Source organism: Scyliorhinus canicula, chromosome 9 (assembly GCF_902713615.1).
Source record: "Scyliorhinus canicula chromosome 9, sScyCan1.1, whole genome shotgun sequence".
In the NCBI taxonomy this organism is placed as follows: Eukaryota; Metazoa; Chordata; class Chondrichthyes; order Carcharhiniformes; family Scyliorhinidae; genus Scyliorhinus; species Scyliorhinus canicula.
This window is the reverse complement of record NC_052154.1, coordinates 160,852,523-160,873,701: the sequence shown is the minus strand read 5'-3', so window position 1 is coordinate 160,873,701 and position 21,179 is coordinate 160,852,523. Positions and strand designations below refer to the sequence as shown.

The following is a 21,179-nucleotide window of genomic DNA, read 5'->3' as shown; positions in this document are numbered from 1 at the left end:
TATTTTGAAAATACAATATCTGTTGTTACATTCCATTCCAATCAGCCTGGGAATGTTACATCCATTTGAAATGTGACAGAGAAAAAACACGACCTAGTTATAGATTTTTCTCTTTCTTGCTTGACTTGTGCCTGGATTGTGCACTTTTCACAACATGGGCATTGGGGCGAGGTACTAGAGTTTGTAAGTGTGTCACTGGTAAGGGAGATTGGTGGTGTCGCGGTAATGTCATTGGAGTAGTAACCCAGAACCTCAGGCTAATACTCTGGGAGAAAATCCCAAGTTGACAACCATCATCAGTTGTTATAAAAGCTCATTAATGCCCTTCCGAGGAGGAAATCTGTCCGACTTATCTGGCCTGGCCGACATGTACTCCAGAACCAAAGCAATGAAAAATGAAATGAAAATCACTTATTGTCACGAGTAGGCTTCAATGAAGTTACTGTGAAAAGCCCCTAGTCGCCACATTCCGGCGCCTGTCCGGGGAGGCTGGTACGGGAATCGAACCGTGCTGCTGGCCTGCTTGGTCTGCTTTAAAAGCCAGCGATTTAGCTGAGTGAGCTAAACCAGCCGCTGCAGATTGCGGTGACTCTCAACTGCCCTTTGAAATGGCCGAGCGAGCTACTCAGTTCAAGATTAATTAGAGGTGGGCAACAAATGATGGCTTTGCCAGTGATGCCCACATTCCATGAAATAGAGATTTAAAAAAACTGTGAGAGTAATTTGAAGTAATGAATTAAGATCATCACACAACAGCATTACCATCCTGTTGGCCCAAGTGTGCAGACATGATAATTAGTCCATCACTTCTGTTCCACATGCAATATGCCAAGCAGTGGTTGCAACATTCTGACTCCAGTGAACTTTTGCCACAATATAGGAAGGTATTTAAAAGTGCACAGAAAAGCACACATGGACTTTTCAGAAAACGGACCATCAGGAACCTTAATAGCATTGCATGCAACAATAACCAGCAGACACACGTAGAATTTAACTGGTAAATTCAGTGAGGGTAACCACACAAAAATCCAAATCCACAATGGATTCGGAATACTTTAATGACGTTCTTGGATAAGCAAAGTACGTTTATGAATAGACATAATAATGATATATTCACTGTAGAACCTATAATTAGCCATCTAATTACCAAGATCATAATGTTCATACAATTATGAAGGCAAAAAAAGGGACAAATATTCAGCAAATATTTTTACTGAGAAACAGAACTTGCTTCCCAAGAAAAAAAAATTACACTTTACAGTACTGAGATTATTCATTGCAATCATAATATTGAAATGGAACCTCTTGATATTTTTGGGAATGGTTGGCAACAATGGTGCCAAACTGGAGACAGGAAAACATGCTCTGCTGCTGGCTGACAGTTTAAGTTTTACAGATGCCTTGGGGAGATTTACATCAACGACAAAAGGAATTTAAAAAACTGTACTCTGTATTTCTCATGGATAAAATAATCCAACACCATTCATCGCTGGAAGCAACAAAATGATAAGAATTTAATGAAGGACCAAACCAAGGATTTAGTATTATGAATTGACAGGGCTGCTTCAGTTCTTCTGCCTCTAATGCATTAGATATACAAAACCTGAAATACCACATCTAGGTCAACAAATAGAGTTGGAGTGCAAGTATTGCACAATAGAAAGTCATTTTGAGACATGGCACAGACTTGCAGAAGCAAATAAAAAATAAATAAACGTCTTGTAAACTTCATATTGGTAATTTTCATCATATATAATACATTTTCCTCAACATCTCTCTTCCCTTTTTCTCCCCATCGCTCCAGTTCCCACCCTCTACTGAAGGCGAGGACTAAAAAAAGGTTCCCGGTCAGCATAGCCCCATACTACACATGCTCATTTGTAAAGTTTCAAGCAATTTATACAGCCTTAACTCAATAAACGCAGGACTGTCCTGAATAATCTGGTGACAAATAACCAGAGGCTGAGTCACAGAACATAACAGTACAAATTAGACCTTAAACTGTACGCTTCAATTGGCTGTTTTGACACAAGATAAAACCAAGCACATTTCCAGACAGAAACAATTATAACCATCACACCCTGATGGGCATGGTGATCTTACAGCAGTTTGTATTCCGTCCTTACCTTTCAGGGCACAAATGCAGCAACATGTCCATATGTGTTCGTTTGATCGGCACAAAGCAAGCATTCACCTCAATTTCTTGTAAGCTTTCACGTTGATCTTGAAATCTCAACTGGCTCACTGATGTGACACCCGTTGTGCCCATTTACAAGAGAAAGTTCTTGCGCTTCTTCATTCAGATTATAATCATTTGTTTCATACTGCCACAACAGATTTAATTAAATTATGATTCTAAGGAGTCAATTCAACATGACTCATAACATGCTCATTTTTAAACATCAGAACTGGTTTGAATCACACACAGTAATGTATTCCAGTGCAGTCTTCGAAACCATGACACAAATAATAATTTTGGATGCATGTGCGCATTATACCTCATCAATTTATTGTCACAACATTTTAAATGCTTTATTGAAATGAAAGATGGCATCACCGGTACTCCAATAACGTATTTTCAGTGTATGGATTATCAGAGAAATTATATCCTTTATTTATACTCCCGTACTACAATAAACCCCTGTTAACAGAGAAATCATTTAACACCCTCCTGAGTCTCGTGACATGAAGTATTCTGATTGGTTCCCAATTATAACAATATAAAGTCGATTGTACTGGAATGAGGAGGTGATCTTTTCTCGCTCTGAAATAATTCAACCTTCTGTTATTAAACAGCAGCTTCACTTGTTCTCTCCTGGTTAGTATTTCACATTGTCAATTTCTGGCTGAATTAACAGCTGGTTATCTGTCAAACAACAGGGCCATAAAAACAAAGCTGATTTGCAACACTATCTGGCTGGAACAGAATTGACCACGCAACAGGATTTAGAAATATGGCTACTGTGAAAGAACGGGGCTTAGGGGATAGATCCAAAAGCTTGAGAAATCTCAAGGTCATCTGCAAGTTTTGGTGATTTGGCATTATTAGAATGTAGTCTAAGGTAAAATGTGCTACTCTTCTGCCATTGACACAACTTGAAAACAAAATGCCTGACTTATCTTGCCCAAGTGGCATGCAAGATCCACCCCAGTTTGAAAGGTAGAGACTGAAATGTGACCTTCTTGTGGTATTCAAACTAATTGAAATATGGAATAGATGCATCTGAAATATCACTTGAAACTAAATTGATAATTAATTGGAGATAAGGGAACACCAGGTTAATGTCATGCAAGTCAAACTTAATACGGATGAGAAGCTGCTCTGCAATGATTGATACATGGAATAGACTTCCAAATATGAACTTCTAAATGGAGAATTGAAGCAAAAAGCCTAGTTTTCTTCTAACTATTTTGAATCACAACTTGAAATTTAAAAAATCTTGTGTGTAACACCTTTATCTCAAAGCAATTCATAGATATCCAAGTACTTTTGAAATGTGCTCATTGTTGTAATGTACGAAAATGCAGCAGGCAATTTACACAGCGCAAGGTCCAACAGCTATTCATTGAATGGCAAAGCAAACTCGATGGGCCGAAAGGCCTAATTCAGCGCCTATGTCTTATGGTTTTATTAGACAAATGACGACGTATTTTAATGTCTCAACTGAAAGACAATGCAGCATTCCCTCGTCAGTCTAGATTACACGCTCAAGTCTCGATAGTAGGACCAAAGAATCTCCGGCAGCACGCACCCATCCCCAATGAACTCAATGCATTCTATGCTCAGTTCGAGCAGGAAACCATCAAACCACTGTCCACTGCCCCAGCAGCCCCGGACACACCCATACCAACCGTCACAGCTTCCGAAGTCAGATCGACCTTCCTGAAAGTGAACCTTCAAAAGGCAACGGGTCCAGACGAGGTCACTGGTCGAGCAATCCGATCCTGCGCGGACCAGCTGGCAGATGTATTCGCGGACATCTTCAACCTCCCCCTACTCCGTGACGAGGTCCCCATCTGCTTCAAGAAGACCACCATCTTACCGGTGCCAAAGAAGAACCAGGCCTCAATAACTACCGTCCGGTGACCCTGACATCGATCGTAATGAAGTGCTTCGAGAGGTTGGTCATGAGGCACATCAACTCCATACTCCCGGAATGCCTAGATCCACTGCAATTCGCATACCACCGCAACTAGTCCACAGCAGGCACCATCTCCCTGGCCCTACACTCATCCCTAGAGCATCTCAACAACAAGGACTCCTTCATCAGACTCCTATTTATTGACTACAGCTCCACCTTCAAAACAATAATCCCAGCCAAGCTCATATCAAAATTCCAAAGCCTAGGACTTGGCTCGTCATCTACAACTGGATCCTTGACTTGCTTCTTTTTTTTTTTAAAAAGATGATTTTTTATTGGATTTTTGTACAGAGTAAATTTCGCCGTTATGTACACAGGATATGATATCTGTATACATGTAAGTAGGCATCCATTTGTGCTGGCGAGGCACTTCCAGAGGGCAATCCTCGAGTGGATCTGATGTTGGTGTTGCCCCTCCCTTCTCCCGGTTGGATTTTGCCGCCGTTGTCTTCTCGTGCGTGCTGCCGCTTCAGCCGGCCCTCCCATCCTCCGCCTGTGTTCTCCTTTTCCTCTGTTCCTGTGGATGTCAGGTTGGTTAACATTTCCCTGCCTCCCCCCCCCCCCCCAACCTCCCTGGCTCTCCTCTATTGTTCCCTGTTTCTTCCCTCCCCCTCCTCCTCCACCCCCCACCCCCGGTTCGCCTTTCCTTCCTCTTAGACTGAGTTGTCTCTCCCCCCCTCCCCCCCCGTCTCCCGGTTTATCTGCCCCTCTCATGCTTTGGTTGCTTTCCCCTGGTTCCTGACTACCTGGCTATTCTTCTCCTTATTTGTTGGCCACAGGCCACAAACAAGTCCCGGAACAATCAGGTGAATGTCTTCCACGTACTGTGGAAGCCGTCGTCTGATCCTCGGATGGAGAATTAAATTTTCTCCATTTGGAAGGATTCCGAGAGGTCGAACAGCCAGTCTGCAGCTTTGGGTGGTGCTGCTGACCGCCAGCTGAACAGGATTCTACGGCAGGTGATCAGGAAAGCAAAGGCTAGGACGTCTGCCCTCGTCCCCAGGAATAGATCTGGCTGGTCTGAAACCCCAAAGACCGAAACTTTCGGGCATGGCTCCACCCTCACCCCCACCACTTTGGACATTGCCTCGAAGAAGGCAGTCCTGTACTCGACAAGTACATGTGCGCATGGTTGGCCAGGCCTCCTTGGCACCGTTCACATCTATCCTCCACCTCCGGGTAGAACCTACTCATACGGGTTCTTGTTAACTGGGCTCTATGTACCACTTTTAGCTGCTTCAGGCTGAGCCTTGCGTAGGTGGACGTGGAGTTGAACCTATGCAGTGCTTCGCTCCAGAGTCCCCACCCTATCTCCATCCCCAGGTCCTCCTCCCATTTCCTTCTTGTTGCATCCAGTACGGTGTTGGCCCCTTCTACCAGTCGGTCGCACATGTCGTTGCAGTTTCCACTCTCTAATATGCTTGCGTCCAGTAACTCTTCCAGTAATGTCTGTCGTGGCGGTTGTGGGTAAGTCCTTGTCTCCTTTCATAGGAAGTTTCTGAGCTGCAGGTACCTTAGCTCGTTCCCCCTGGTCAGCTGGAATTTCTCCGTCAGTTTGTCCAGTGTGGCAACCCTGCCATCGGTGTATAGGTCCCTTACTGTCAGTGTCCCCTCGTCCTGTCTCCACCTTTTGAAGGTGGCGTCAGTCAGTGCTGGTGTGAACCTATGGTTGTTACAGATGGGAGCTTTGTCTGACATTTTGGTCAGGCCAAATTGCTGCCGTAGCTGGTTCCAGGATTGGAGGGTAGCTATCACCACCAGGCTGCTGGATTATTTTTTGGGTGGGATGGGAGTGCCGCCGTGGCGAGGGCCCGGAGGGGTGTCCCCTAACAGGAGGCCTCCTCCGCACGCACCTACTCGGCCTCTGGCTCCTTGATCTATCCCCTTACTCACTCGGCCATCGCCGCCCAGTGGTAGAATTGTAGGTTTGGGAGGGCTAGCCCTCCCCTTGAATTTATTTTTTGTAAGACCTTCTTTGTGATCCTAGCATTCTTCCCCCCCACCATACGAACGCCATGATTAGTTTGTCTACTGCTTGGAAAAAGGCCTTGGGAATGTAGATCGGGATGGCTCAGAGTAGGAAGAGGTATCTGGGCAGCACGTTCATTTTGATCATCTGTACTCTCCCCACAAGGGAGCGTGGGAGTGTGTTCCGTCTTTGCAGGTCCTTTTTTACTTCCTCTATCAGACTGGTGAGGTTCCATTTGTGGATCCCTTTCCGGTCGTGGGCTCTTTGGATCCCCAGGGGAACATCTCGCTTTTGCTCATATTGAGTTTGTAGCCCGAGAAGGCACCAAACTCTTTCAGGAGCGTGATGATTCCGTCCATGCTGCTTTGTGGGTCCGAGATGTAGAGGAACAGGTCATCTGCATAGAGTGAGACTGTGCTCTCTGCCGCCCCCACCAGCTTTTTGCCGCTCTGAGCGCAATTGCTAGTGGCTTGATCGCTAGGGCGAACAGCAGCGGGGACAGTGGGCATCCTTGTCTGGTGCCCCTGTGCAGCTGGAAATATCGGGAGTTAGTGTTGTTTGTCCGTACGCTCGCCATGGGAGGGTTGTATAGGAGTTTTATCCAGGAGGTGAATCCTGTTCCAAGCCCGAACCACTCCAGTACCTCTGAGGTATTTCCATTCGACTCTGTCGAAGGCCTTTTCTGCGTCTAGGGAGACGATCACCTCTGGTGGATCCTCGACTTTCTGACCCATAGACCACAATCAGTAAGAATAAACAACAACACCTCCTCCACAATAGTCCTCAATACCGGGGCCATGCAAAGCTGTGTACTTAGCCCCCTACTATGCTCCCCATACACACAGGATTGCGTGGCAAAATTTGGCTCCAACTCCATCTACACGTTTGCTGACAACATGACCGTAGTGGGTCGGATCTCGAACATTGATGAGTCAGAAGACAGGAGGGAGATAGAGAACCTAGTGGAGTGTTGTAACAACAACATTCTCTCCCTCAATGCCAGCAAAACTAAAGAGCTGGTCATTGACTTCAGGAAGCAAAGTACTGTACATTCCCCTGTTTGCATGTTTGCATCAAGAGGGCCGAGTTGGAGATGGTTGACAACTTCAAATTCCTAGGTGTGCACATCACCAAAAATCTGTCCTTGTCCACCCATGTCGATGCTACGACCAAGAAAGCACAACAGGGCCTATACTTCCTCAGGAAACTAAGAACATTTGGCATGTCCACATCAACTCTTACCAGCTTTTACAGATGCAGCATAGAAAGCATCCTATCTGGCTGCATCACAGCCTGGTATGGCAACTGTTCGGCCCAAGATCGCAAGAAACTTCAGAGAGTCGTGAACACAGCCCAGTCCATCACATGAACCCAGCTCTCATCCATTTACTCCATCTACACCTCTCACTGTCTTGGGGAAGTGGGCAGCATAATCAAAGACCCCTCCCATCCGGCTTACTCACTCTTCCAACTTCTTCCATCGGGCAGGAGATACAAAAGTCTGAGAACACGCGTGAACAGATTCAAAAACAGCTTCTTCCCCGCTGTTACCAGATTCCTAAACGACCCTCTTATGGACTGACCTTATTAACACTATATCCCTGTATGCTTCACCCGATATCGGTGACTATGGGCGGCATTCTCCCCTACCCGGCGTGACGGAGGGTGCCGGAGTAGGGGAGTGGCGCCAACCACTCAGGGGTTGCGCCTCCCCAAAGGTGGGGAATTCTCCCCACCGTTGGAGGCCAGCCCCGCGCCGGAGCGGTTTGCACCAGACGACTGGCGCAAACACACGGAGCCGCCGGCAGCGGGGTTGGCCGAAGGGCTTTCGCCGGTCGGCGCATGCGCCGGCAGTGACGTCAGCGGCAGCTGGCCGCTGACATCACTGCCGGCGCATGCGCAATGTGGTGTTCCCTTCCGCTATGGTGGAGGCCGTGGCGGTCGCGGAGGAACATAGTGCACCCAGGGCACTGGCCCGGCCCCTGATTGGGCGGCCCCGATCGCGGGCCAGGCCACTGTGGGGGCACCCCCCCCAGGGTCCGATCGCCCCCCGCCCCCCCAGGACCCGGGGGCCTGCTTGCGCCGCTGTGCCCGCCGTTCCAGAGGTGGTTTAAACTTCGGCGGCGGGAGAGGCCTCCCAGCGGCGGGACCTCGGCCCATCCGGGCCGGAGAATCGCCGCAGGGACCTCTCCGATCGGCGGGGTGAGATTCCTGCCCCCGCCACTTCCCGGGTGGCGGAGAATCTCTGCCACGGTGGGGGTGGGATTTTAGGCGCCCCCCAGGCGATTCTCCGACCCTGCTGGGGGTCGGAGAATTTCGCCCTATGTATTTACATTGTGTACCCTGTATTGCCCTATTGCGTATTTTCTTTATTTTCCCCCATGTACTAAATGATCTATTTGAGCTGCATGCAGAAAAATACTTTTCACTGTACCTTGGTGCACGTGACGATAAACAAATCCAGATCTGAATCTATAAATTTCTAATTCAGAGAAAACTTACTACCATTGAACTGAGGCTACTGTTAAACTATCATGGATTCAGTGTTAGTCAGGATGCAAAAATTCAATCTGACTGTGGCCTTAGATGGCACAGGATACATGTGCCAGGCAATGGCAAAAGACATATTCCACTTTGGATAAATTCCTAATTTTTATCAGCCCCATTGTGGGAAAAGCTGAACAGATGCATCTTCCTTATGCCTGGGAAAAAGGAGTGGAGCATATGGCAGACAAACAACCTCAAGACATTTTCAAAGTATTGTGTACCACATCTGGATCAGCTCAGAAACAGCAGCCTGGTTTTACAACAGAATGAGTGTAATTAATGTAATGGCTGGTGAAGGACATATAACCGCGATAAGAATATAGAGTGTGCTACTGCAAGGACCAGTGGAGGCAAATAACATGGCTGGTAAGTAGAATCAACAAGGGAGGAAGAAGCAGTAGGCTATGCTGACAGGGTTAGATGAAGAGGTGCAGGAGGAGGCTGGTGTGGAGCATGGATGACATCACAGAGCAATCAAGCCAAATGGCTGGTGTCTGTGCTGGAGATGCAGTGTTTGCCTCTAAATCCTGAAATGTCATGAATGTCCATCGAGGGGGGTATTGATTTACATCCTTTTCTTGAAAACAAAAAGACAACAAAATGCATGATATTAAATGAAAATGCTTGCATGCAGATCGGAACTGGGAAACCACAGATTCTGATTAAGGCGCCTAATACTTCCTCAATGCTGTGCTCTGTACACTGAACTGCAAATAATTAAGTCTGATGTGGCCTTAAATCAGTTTTCTTTCAAAAATAAAAGGAACGGTCGAGAATAGTTTTCACAGAGCCTGAACTGGGTATGCCAGTCACACTGGTGATGACTGAATCTTTCTTCAGAGGCTACTGAAGGACACAATGAACATTCCATCAGGAGCACTCAAAGGGTGTGCAGCAGAGCTTTAATAATACGCCCATAACCAATCACAGCACCAACACTCATTCAATGGTGATGTAAATAGGCAGCTGGATTTCTTTAACATACACAGGCGTTTAGAAAATCAGACTGGGGTGCCAGTGTGTGGAACTTCTGCTGTAGGTAAATCGATTGGACTGTCGAAGGTGGCGTGTTTCTCAGCCTTATTTAGCGTGGATTCTGTTAATTATTCACCAGTTCGGGAGGCAGTTTTGAAAGAGCAACTTTTGTGCGCTGCTCTCCCCTTCAACATTCCACACTGCTTTCAATTAGCTTGCTCAGCACTGGCCAGCGTTACAGAGACCCACAGATCATAGTCTGCGGGTGCGAATGCTGAGGTTGTCTTTACTGCCATGAGAGAATCGTAGATCCACTCCTTTCACGTGCCTGCAACACTGTTCATTCTTGTGGCCTTGACGCTAGTGTCCAGGCCTGCCCGCCCCAGCCGCTTTCAATGCAATGTGCTTTTGCCAAGCATGGTGGAAGTGGCGGCGGTGTCACGTTCCTGCCCCTTCGTAGTGGAGACGCTGTCATACTCAGCTTGATGAGTGAGGAGGACAAGAGTAAGTAATGCAGGGGACAGCTGGAATTTAAACACAGGCTGCGTGCAAGGGCATCTCCTCAAGATGAGCAAAAGTGAGGTCGATCAAAATAACAGCTAAGCAATCGAACATTTGTACCAAAATTACCCACAGAAAGGGGGACAAATAAACATACCTTCCAGACTCGAAGAACCAGGAGTTGACGGGACGACAGGGAAGATACTCAAACCCCAGTCACAGAGAAAAGCAGCTGCCAAACCACTCTCTTTCCGACCCACTTCGTTACGAAACCACCAATTCATTTTCACATGAAACTGACACAGGCAAACCTACTCCCACGTAAGGTGCACTCCCTTATAGGTCACCAGACGTAAATAATATCAGCTCATCGGAACACGCCCCTCCCAGGAATTTCTATTAACTGAAAGCAACTGTTAACAAAAGCGAAAGAACATCCCGCACAGAACAAGCACATAGTAGTAGATGTGCACGTATGACCAACTACACCAAAACACTTTAACACCCCAACTCTTTGAGAACTTAAAAAACGAATTTAACGTGCTCAATTTCTCTTTCGCTGCTGAAATGATCCTACAAGATATAAAATGCATCTCTTTCGAATACACAGCATAAAACAGGTCATGGTACACTTCAGCTCCACGCAAACGACAATAGGGAAGAGCCACTTGAACGTGATTTTTGAGTCACGTTATTAAATGAAGAGATCCTTTGGTGAGAACTACACCTCGAGTTTTGGTGTCCTTATTTAAGGAAGGATGTAAATATGTTGGACGCAGTTCGGAGGAGGTTTCCCAGATTGATACCTGAAATGAGCTGGTTGATTTGCCAGGAAAGGTTGAACAGGCTGGGCTTGTTTCCACTGGAGTTTAGAAAAGTGAGGGGCGACTTGATTAAAGTACATAAGATCTGAAGGGTATTGAGAAGGTAGACATTGAAAGGATGTTTCCTCTTGTCGCTAAGTACAGAGGGGGGGGGGGGGGGGGGCACTGTTTTAAAATTAGGGGCCGCCCTAAAAGGACAGATGAGGAGAATTTTTTCTCTCTCGAGGGTTGGGCAACTTTGGAATTCTGCTTCAGAAGGCGGTAGAGGCGGGGTCACTGAATATTTTTAAGGCAGAGGTAGCTAGATTCTTGTTAGGCAAGGGAATGAAAGGTCATCAGGGGTAGATGGGAATGCGGAACTTAACACAAACAGATAAGCCGTGATCTTAGTAAATGGCAGAGGAGCTGGCTTGAGGGGCCAAATTACCTACTTCTCCCCCGATTTCAATAGTACGTATGAACATACAAACATATCAAGGAAGGCCCATGTTTGATCCGTGTTTTATTCCCAGTTAGCGGAATTCAACTATAACAGAATTAGGTGACACATAGACCTCACTGAGGTCAGAATAGGAAACAAAATATCAGCTTGGTCCCCCGCCCGCTCCTTCCCATTTGTTGTCTAGTGGTTTCTGCCGAATGTACATCTGGGTTAACATCCAGATATGCAACGTGCATGAATACAGCATCTTTCAGATCATAAACTACCTTTGAGAACCTTCAGATATATTGTGGAAAAGCACATATCAAGCCAGAGAGATGTTAAGGGGATGAAAAATAATTTAAGCATGGGGTGAATTTTAGGATTATCTGAAAGGAAAAGAAAACAGTGATGAGACAGATGGGTTTCAGATGGAAATTCCACAATGCTAGGTCTAAAGGGCTAAAAGCACACCTATCAATGGTGGGACAATGCAAGATGCGAGAGGCAGAAGAATGGTCTTGAGGGGTAGATGGTTGTGATGGGAAGAGATTATAGAGTCACACTAATTGGAGGGCTGACGCAGAGTTATTTTTAAACAAGAGGATAACATTTCTAAGTTGAGGCATCAGTGGACAGGAACTGATGTTGATCAGTGAAAATGGGAAGCAGAGTTTGGTATAGGTTAGGTTATGGGCAACTGGGGTCCAGACAAAAGAAACTTTGTGCAGGCTGGAGGATGGAAGTTTGACCAGGAGAACATGGCCTTGAATAAACCCTGATGTGGTGGAAGCATACATTAAGATGTCAGCAGCATCTGCTAGCTGGCATTGCGCCTTAATATTAATAATCTTATTAGTGCCACAAGTAAGCTTACATTAACACTGCAATGAATTTATTGTGAAAATCCCCTAGTTGCCCACTGCGGTGCCTGTTGGGTACACTGAAGGAGAATTCAGAATATCCAATTCACCTAACGAGCAAGTCTTTCGGGACTTGTGGAAGGAAACTGGAGCACCTGGAGGAAGCCCACGAAGACACGGGGAGAACGTGCAGACTCCACACAGACAGTGATCCAGGCCGGAATTCGAACCCGGGTCCCTGGCACTGTGAAGCAACAGTGTACTACCATTGTACTACCGTGCCACCTTGCACCCTCTCTGGACTAAAGGCCAAGGAAAACTCTGCTGCCCATGTCCTAACTAGTGCCACTTTCCATCACCATCATCCCTGTGCTTACTGGCCATTCTCATGCTGCAAATTCAACCAGGTCCTGATCCTTTCAGAGGTTTAATTATTTCTCCCATTACATATCATGGCCTTCGTATGGGGGGGTAAAAATGCTAGGATCCCAAAGAAGGTCATACAAAAAACAAAATCCAGGGGGGGGCTAGCCCTCCCGAATCTACAATTCTACCACTGGGCGGCAACAGCCGAGCGAGTAAGGGGATGGATCCAGGAGCCAGAAGCCGAGTGGGTGCGTGCGGAGGAGGCCTCCTGCATGGGAACCTCCCTCCGGGCCCTCGCCACGGCAGCACTCCCATCCCCACCCAAAAAACACTCCACCAGCCCAGTGGTGACAGCCACCCTCCAATCCTGGAACCAACTGCGGCAGCAATTTGGCCTGTACAAAATGTCGGACAAGGCTCCCATCTGCAACAACCATAGGTTCAAACCAGCACTGACCGACGCCACCTTCAAAAGGTGGAGGCAGGACGGGGGGACACTGACAGTCAGGGACCTATACACGGACGACAGGATCGCAACACTGGACGAACTGACAGAGAAATTTCAGCTAGCTGGGGGGAACGAGCTACGGTACCTGCAGCTCAAAAACTTCCTACGAAAGGAGACAAGGACGTACCCACAACCGCCACGACAGACACTATTGGAAGACCTACTGGACGCAAGTATCCTAGAGAAAGGGAACTGTAGTGACATGTATGACCGACTGGTAGACAGGGACGACACCGTACTGGACGCAACAAGAAGGAAATGGGAGGACGACCTGGGGATGGAGATAGGGTGGGGACTCTGGAGCGAAGCACTGCATAGGGTCAACTCCACCTCCACGTGCGCAAGGCTCAGCCTGACGCAACTAAAAGTGGTACATAGAGCCCACTTAACGAGAAACCGTATGAGTAGGTTCTTCCCGGAGGTGGAGGACAAATGTGAGCGGTGCCAGAGAGGCCCGGCCAACCACGCCCACATGTTCTGGTCTTGCCCCAGACTTGTGGAGTACTGGACAGCCTTCTTCGAGGCTATGTCCAAAGTGGTGGGGGTGAGGGTGGAGCCATGCCCGATAGTGGCGGTCTTCGGGGTTTCAGACCAGCCAGATCTATTCCTGGGGAGGAGGGCGGACGCCCTTGCCTTTGCCTCCCTGATCGCCCGCCGTAGAATCCTGTTTGGCTGGCGGTCAGCAGCACCACCCAGAGCTGCAGACTGGCTGTCCGACCTCTCGGAATCTCTCCAAATGGAGAAAATCAAATTCGCCATCCGAGGGTCGGACGACGGCTTCCACAGAACGTGGGAGCCATTCATGCAACTGTTCCGGGACCTGTTTGTGGCCAACGTACATGAGGAAGAATAGTCGGGTGGCCAAGAACCAGGGGAAAATGGGCGGGAATCGGGGGAAGGTAGCCGGGGGGAGGGGGGGGGGCTACGGGCTCGGAATGGGGGTTTGATGGCAAGCCAAGGCCCAAAACCAAACTATAAATAAATGCCTATAAACATGTGCCTCGGCCATATTGGGGAATGTAAAATATGTATGCTGGCTAAAGGGGGCGGCCACAACTATTGTTATGAAGATGCTTACCTGTAAATATTCATGTAAAATTTTTGTGTTTTCCTTTTTTTTTTCTCTCTCTCTAATAACTTGTAATTTGTCATATATAAAATATGAAAACTCAATAAAAAAACATTTATAAAAAAAAATAAAAATTATTTCTCCCATTGACAGTCATGTCTGAAGCTCTGGAAGTCCCTTCCTGAACCTTTTCCACCTCACCTTCCTCCTTTAAGGCACTCCTGAAATCCTCCCCCTTTGATCACCTGTACGGTGTCAAATTCTGTTGGATAATACTCCTGTGAAGAGCACAGAGATATTTTATTCTGTTAAAAGTGCTACATAAAAGCAATCTTGCTGTTGCTATTACGTAACTGTGGAAAGAGTGGGTGACATGACAGAGATGGAAGGAAGTAGATTATGCTGCAAAGTATATGGGGTAGGAATCTCAGCTTGGGGTCAAAATTGCAAACATTCCACTTCAGGCATGGAACAGTGGCCCGTTGATGTAAATAGGAGTTAACTGAAAGCTGGATGTCAGCAATTTCCAGGTCTAACAGGGAGTATGGACCATTATTCCTCAGTCCGAAACAGCACTGCTTATTGTCAACATTTCAAAATTATTATATGGAACCCTTTAAGTATAATAATCAATCAACAGGAAAAGACAGAATTTGCTTTTATAAACAATGAGTGCTTGCATATATTTTACATGGTGGCCATTGTCTAGAAAACAGATCTGTGCAAGTCAGTTAAAATTACTTGATAATAATATAGAATCTATACAAATGCCTTGGACCCTGTAATTATCATACTCTGGCTTGCACCTACCACATTAATTAGATAGTTCAAGTCACAAGTCTACTCCCGTCAGATTAATTAAATCTCTTTGAAAGAATGGGTTAAATCATTCTAAATTTATCGATGTGATAAATCTACAAAATACTAGCCAGGACATGCACAAATTTCACAAGACAAAATTTGTTCCATGTTTAACCTTGAGTGAAAATAGCAGTCATTAATAGAATCTTTCAGCGTGCTAGTCTTTATACACACCTGTCTTGTACTTGATAGAAAGCATGTGCAACCTGAGGTAGCAGACCTGAAAATCCGAATCGTCCCAGCATCCTGCCTCCGCCACTCAAAAGAAGAAAAGCTTGCAGTATCCCAATAGCGCACAATCCCAAAAGCAATACAATCTATCAAAAGTCAGGACCCACTTTCTCTGCTACGAATAGAAGGTGCATTCCTCACAGAATCCCGAAGAAACCTTTCATGTGCTCCTCTCCTTCATTGACAGTGCTATGGAAAGCTGAAGGAGAAGCCTTACAACAGCAGTCGTGCTTTGTCTGGCAGTCTGCCAGTACCTGCTATGAAATACCGCGAACACTGCAAATCCCTTCCATCAGCTAATGAAGATGGGCTGGTATAAATGCATCTTTTTGTTAGCCATGGGAGAATCTCACTCAAAAGGATAGCATTTATTTTTATCTTCTTTAATGCAAGGTAGACAACACAGACATACAGTCTGCAACAAACCTACTGTTTGAACTCACTAAACGCGGCTGTGGCTTTTTGAGATTAAGCTAATATTTCACATCAAACTGGTGAAACCAGTTTGAACTGTTGACACATATAAAAGAAACAGGCCTAAGGCTTAACTGAATAGTGCATCTTGTATCTCCAAAGGTCTAGCCTTTTAGAAGTTTAGAAGAATATAGTATGTCTGTCCATTATATCACTGTTGTAAATGGAGCTAAACTTTGCACACTTGTCACTTTCATCACACAACCGAATAGAAGACATGTTGTCACTTTGACTCAAGTGTCAATAATATTTCTATTAATTAGATGGAATAGGTAATTATGATATATCATCAAACAAAATCTGTATATTAGTTCACGCTGGAGGTAATTTAGTTTGCTTTTGTTAACTGCGTTAGCCCCTCAGAGTGTCGAAGACCCGGGTCACTGCCCATGTGGAGCTTGCACATTTTCCTGGTGTCTCACCCCCACAACCCAAAGAGGTGCAGTGGAGGTGGATTGGCCACGCTAAATTGCCCCTTAATTGAGGGAAAAAAAATTTGATACTCTAAATTCTAAAATAAAGTTTAATGAGTTAGCCGATTGCCAATGTCCACACCGCACCCCCCCCCCCCCCCCCCCCCCCCCCCAAACAGCACACAGATCGCAATCCTGGCATTTGATGGTGAGGAAAAATATATATTCAGAATTTATTTTTAAAGTATAACATCTTCTCCAAGGCCAAGACATCAACTGTATCTGACAAGATAAACAAACTGCTCCATGGCCTCTGTCAACGCAACTCTGTGCTTCAATCAGCAAGCGGGGACAGGTGGGCACCCCCAGAGATGAGTTGTCCCAAAATTTCCTTCTCGCTCACCTTTAGTTTTACCATTTTAACTCTTCTGTTCAAAATTTCCTGCCGAATAGATTTTCAGGTCAGCTTATGCCCATTATTGCCAGAGAAGCTCAAATAGTAAAATTGAGGCATTCCAGCTGTTTGCAAGATCTGTAAACAAATTCTTTCCATTTATACTGTTTGAATATTGGAGTAAGTGTTGCCTGTTTTTCATTGTAGCCAGTGCCTGTGCAAGCATTTAGAGCAATGTGCACAGGCCCAAGAGCATGTGACAGGCCATTGGGATCTGTTATGTCAAAACTCCACCCATTTAGCTTTGACAGGACTTTCTGCAAGCCAGCAGGCAGCCAGTCTACATTGTACAAATTCAGGCAAGGTTAGAAATTTAGCTGGGGTCAAAACAACATCTCCACAACATACAAAACTCCCAATTCACTGGAGAGCCACCTGATCGAAGAAGGCAATGTAGAAAGCCTAACCCAGAGTATGTGCAGGTTGTTCAACAGCTGGATGGCTGACATAATGTCAAATATATACTTTACAGGCAGGAGTCATTCACCAATGATCACAAGTAGAATTCCTGCTCGATTTCTCTCCACTGCAGCCAGCTATAGAACATAGAACATTACAGCGCAGTATAGGCTCTTCAGCCTTCGATGTTGCGCCGACCTGTGAAACCACTCTAAAGCCCATCTATACTATTCCCTTATCGTCCATATGTCTATCCAATGACCATTTGAATTCCCTTAGTGTTGGCGAGTCCACTACTGTTGCAGGCAGGGCATTCCACACCCTTACTACTCTCTGAGTACGGAACATACCTCTGACATCTGTCCTATATCTATCTCCCCTCAATTTAAAGCTATGTCCCCTCGTGCTAGACATCACCATCCGAGGAAAAAGGCTCTCACTGTCCACCCTAACTAATCCTCTGATCATCTTGTCTGCCTCAATTAAGTCACCTCTTAACCTTCTTCTCTCTAACAAAAACAGCCTCAAGTCCCTCAGCCTTCCCTCATAAGATCTTCCCTCCATACCAGGCAACATTCTGGTAAATCTCCTCTGCACCCTTTCCAATGCTTCCACATCCTTCCTATAATGCGGCGACCAGAATTGCACGCAATACTCCAAATGCGGCTGCACCAGAGTTTTGTACAACTGCAACATGACCTCATGGCTCCGAAACTCAATCCCTCTACCAATAAAAGCTAACACACCGTACGCCTTCTTAACAACCCTCTCAACCTGGGTGGCAACTTTCAGGGATCTATGTACATGGACACCGAGATCTCTCTGCTCATCCACACTGCCAAGAATCTTACCATTAGCCCAGTACTCTGTCTTCCTGTTATTCCTTCCAAGTGAATCACCTCACACCTTTCTGCATTAAACTCCATTTGCCACCTCTCAGCCCTTCTTCCAGCTAGCCAATTTCTGATCCAAACTGCTAAATCACCCCGAATCCCATGCCTCCGTATTTTCTGCAATAGCCTACTGTGGGGAACCTTATCAAACGCTTTACTGAAATCCATATACACCACATCAACTGCTTTACCCTCATCCACCTGTTTGGTCACCATCTCAAAGAACTCAATAAGGTTTGTGAGGCACGACCTACCCTTCACAAAACCGTGTTGACTATCTCTAATCAAATTATTCCTTTCCAGATGATTCTACATCCTATCTCTTATAAACCTTTCCAAGACTTTTCCCACAACAGAAGTAAGGCTCACTGGTCTATAGTTACCGGGGTTGTCTCTACTCCCCTTCTTGAACAAGGGGACAACATTTGCTATCCTCCAGTCATCTGGCACTATTCCTGTAGACAAAGACTTAAAGATCAAAGCCAAAGGCTCAGCAATCTCCTCCCTAGCTTCCCAGAGAATCCTAGGATAAATCCCATCCGGCCCAGGGGACTTATCTATTCTAACACTTTCCAGAATTGCTAACACCTCCTCCTTATGAACCTCAAGCCCTTCTAGTCTAGGAGCCTGTATCTCAGTATTCTCCTCGACAACACTGTCTTTTTCCTGAGTGAATACTGATGAAAAATATTCATTTAGCACCTCTCCTATCTCCTCGGACGCCACGCACAACTTCCCACTACTGTCCTTGACTGGCCCTACTCTTACCCTAGTCATTCTTTTATTCCTGACATATCTATAGAAAGCTTTAGGGTTATCCTTGATCATACCTGCCAAAGACTTCCCATGTCCCCTCCTGGCTCTTTTTAGCTCTCTCTTTAGATCCATCCTAGCTAACGTGTAACTCTCGAGCGCCCTAACTGAACCTTCACATCTCATCTTTACATGAGCCTCTTTCTACCTCTTGACAAGTGTTTCAACTACTTTAGTAAACCACGGTTCCCTCGCTTGACCACTTCCTCCCTACCTGACAGGTACATACTTATCAAGGACACGCATTAGCTGTTCCTTGAACAAGCTCTACATTTCCATTGTGTCCACCACCTGCAGTTTTCCCCTCCATCCGATGCATCCTAAGTCTTGCCTCATCGCATCATAATTGCCTTTCCCCCAGATATAACTCTAGCCCTACGGTATATACCTATCCCTTTCCATCACTAAAGTAAACGTAATCAAATTGTGGTCACTATCACCAAAGTGCTCAACTACCTCCAAATATAACACCTGTCCTGGTTCATTACCCAGTACCAAATCCAATATGGACTCGCCTCTCGTTGGCCTATCTACATACTGTGTCAGCAAACCCTCCTGCACACATTGGACAAAAACGGACCCATCTAGAGTACTCAAACTTCAGCATTTCCAGTCAATATTTGGAAAGTTCAAGTCCCCCATAACAACTACCCTGTTACTTTTGTTCCTATCCAGAATCATCTTTGCAATCCTTTCCTCTACATCTCTGGAACTTTTCGGAGGCCTATAGAAAACCCCATAACAGGGTGACCTCTCCTTTCCTGTATCTAACCTCAGCCCACACTACCTCAGTAGACGAGTCCTCATCAAACGTCCTTTCTGCCACCGTAATACTGTCCTTGACTAACAATGCCACACCTCCCCCTCTTTTACCACCTTCCCTGAGCTTACTGAAATATCTAAACCCCGGCACCTGCAACAACCATTCCTGTTCCTGCTCTATAAATGTCTCCGAAATGGCCACAACATCAAAGTCCCAGGTACCAAGCCATGCCGCAAGTTCACCCACCTTATTCCGGATGCTCCTGGCATTGAAGTAGACGCACGTTAAACCACCTTCCTTCCTTCCGGTACACTCCTGCAACTTTGAAACCTTACTCATGACCTCACCACTCTCAACCTCCTATATACTGGAGCTACAATTCAACTATAGCCTATCTAAGTGGAGGCAGCACAGTGGCAAGCACTGCTACCTCACAGCACAAGGGACCAGGGTTCAATTTCAGCCTTGGGTGACTTTGTCGAGTTTGCAATTTCTCCCCTCATCTCCAGGTTCTCTGGTTTCCTCCCACAGTCCAAAGATGTGCAGGCTAGATGGGGTTATGGGGATAGGGCGAGGGAGTGGATCTAGGTAGGGTGCTGTTTCAGAGGGTTGGTGCAGACTGGATGGGTCAAATGGCCTCCTTCTGCACTGTATAAATTCTATGGTTCTATTACAAGAACAGTAAATGCTGGAAGTCTGGCAACATCTGTGAAGGTGAAAGTCAGTTAATGTTTCAGTCGATGACCTTTCATCAGAAGATGACATAGATTTAACAATTTCAAAGCAAGTCTAGACCTAGTGAAAGAGGTAGGGGTGTGTTGGAACAGGAGAAAGGAACAGAATGGGAGGTATATGATAGGGTGAAAGGCATTTGGTCATTAAATGACCAAAGGTCAAGTATAAAATCAAACCCGAGATCAGGTGCAAAGCCTATTCTCATCAGCTTGGATCTGGCATGTCTCTCTTGTGAGGACCATGAATTGGATTCAGTTTGATTTTTGACTTTTTTGGAGCAAGCAAGGAGATGGATTAAGGGCTTGCCCAGTCCACTCCGCGCACTGGCCTTGTAACTCTGAGAAAGGAATTGAAATGTTTTAAATGTGATGATGGATTTCAGGTAGTTTCTTTCAATATATAAAAGGTAAGAGAGAGGCAAAAGTAGACAATGGGCCACTGGAAAACGTGGCTGGAGAAGTAATAATAGGAAACAAAGAAATGGCAGACGAACTGAATAGTCACTTTGCATCAGTCTTTTCGGTGGAAGACACCAGTGGGATGCCAGAGCTCCAGGAGAACCAGGGGGCAGAGGTGACTGCAGTGGCCATCACTAAGGAGAAAAGTTTCTGGGGAAACGGAAAGGTCTGAAGGTGGATACGTCACCTGGACCGGATGGACTACATCCCAGACTTCTAAAAGAGACAGCTCAGGAGACTGTGGAGGCATTGGTGGTGATCTTTCAGGAATCACTGGAGGCAGGAAGGGTCCCAGAGGACTGCAAAGTGGCTAATGTAACACCACGGTTTAAGAACTCCCTTCTTAAACAGTGGTGTTACATTAGCCACTTTGCAGTGGAGGCAGAAGACGGGAAATTATAGGCCGGTTATCCCTACTTCGGTCATTGTAAGATTTTAGAGTCCGTTATTAACGATGAGATCGTGGGGTACTTGGGAGGTGAATGGTAAAATAGGACTGA

At 46.0% G+C, this 21,179-nt stretch overlaps 1 protein-coding gene across 14 annotated transcripts in view; it reads right to left on the bottom strand.

Annotated features, from left to right (window-relative positions):
• Positions 1-21,179, bottom strand: part of plekha7b (pleckstrin homology domain containing, family A member 7b) — a 636,198-nt gene that overhangs the window by 352,227 nt on the left and 262,792 nt on the right. The window contains exon 1 of one of the 14 annotated variants that reach the window (XM_038808078.1): positions 10,292-10,431. The exons of 12 other annotated variants lie outside the window; for them this stretch is intronic. Coding sequence is in view for 1 of the 2 variants with exons in the window: in XM_038808069.1 (XP_038663997.1) it covers positions 2,127-2,269 (143 nt within the window). In the remaining variant the exon portion in view is untranslated. Of the gene's footprint in view, positions 1-2,126; positions 2,285-10,291; positions 10,432-21,179 lie in introns of those variants that run through there. One more of the 14 variants, XM_038808069.1, reaches the window with a different exon arrangement.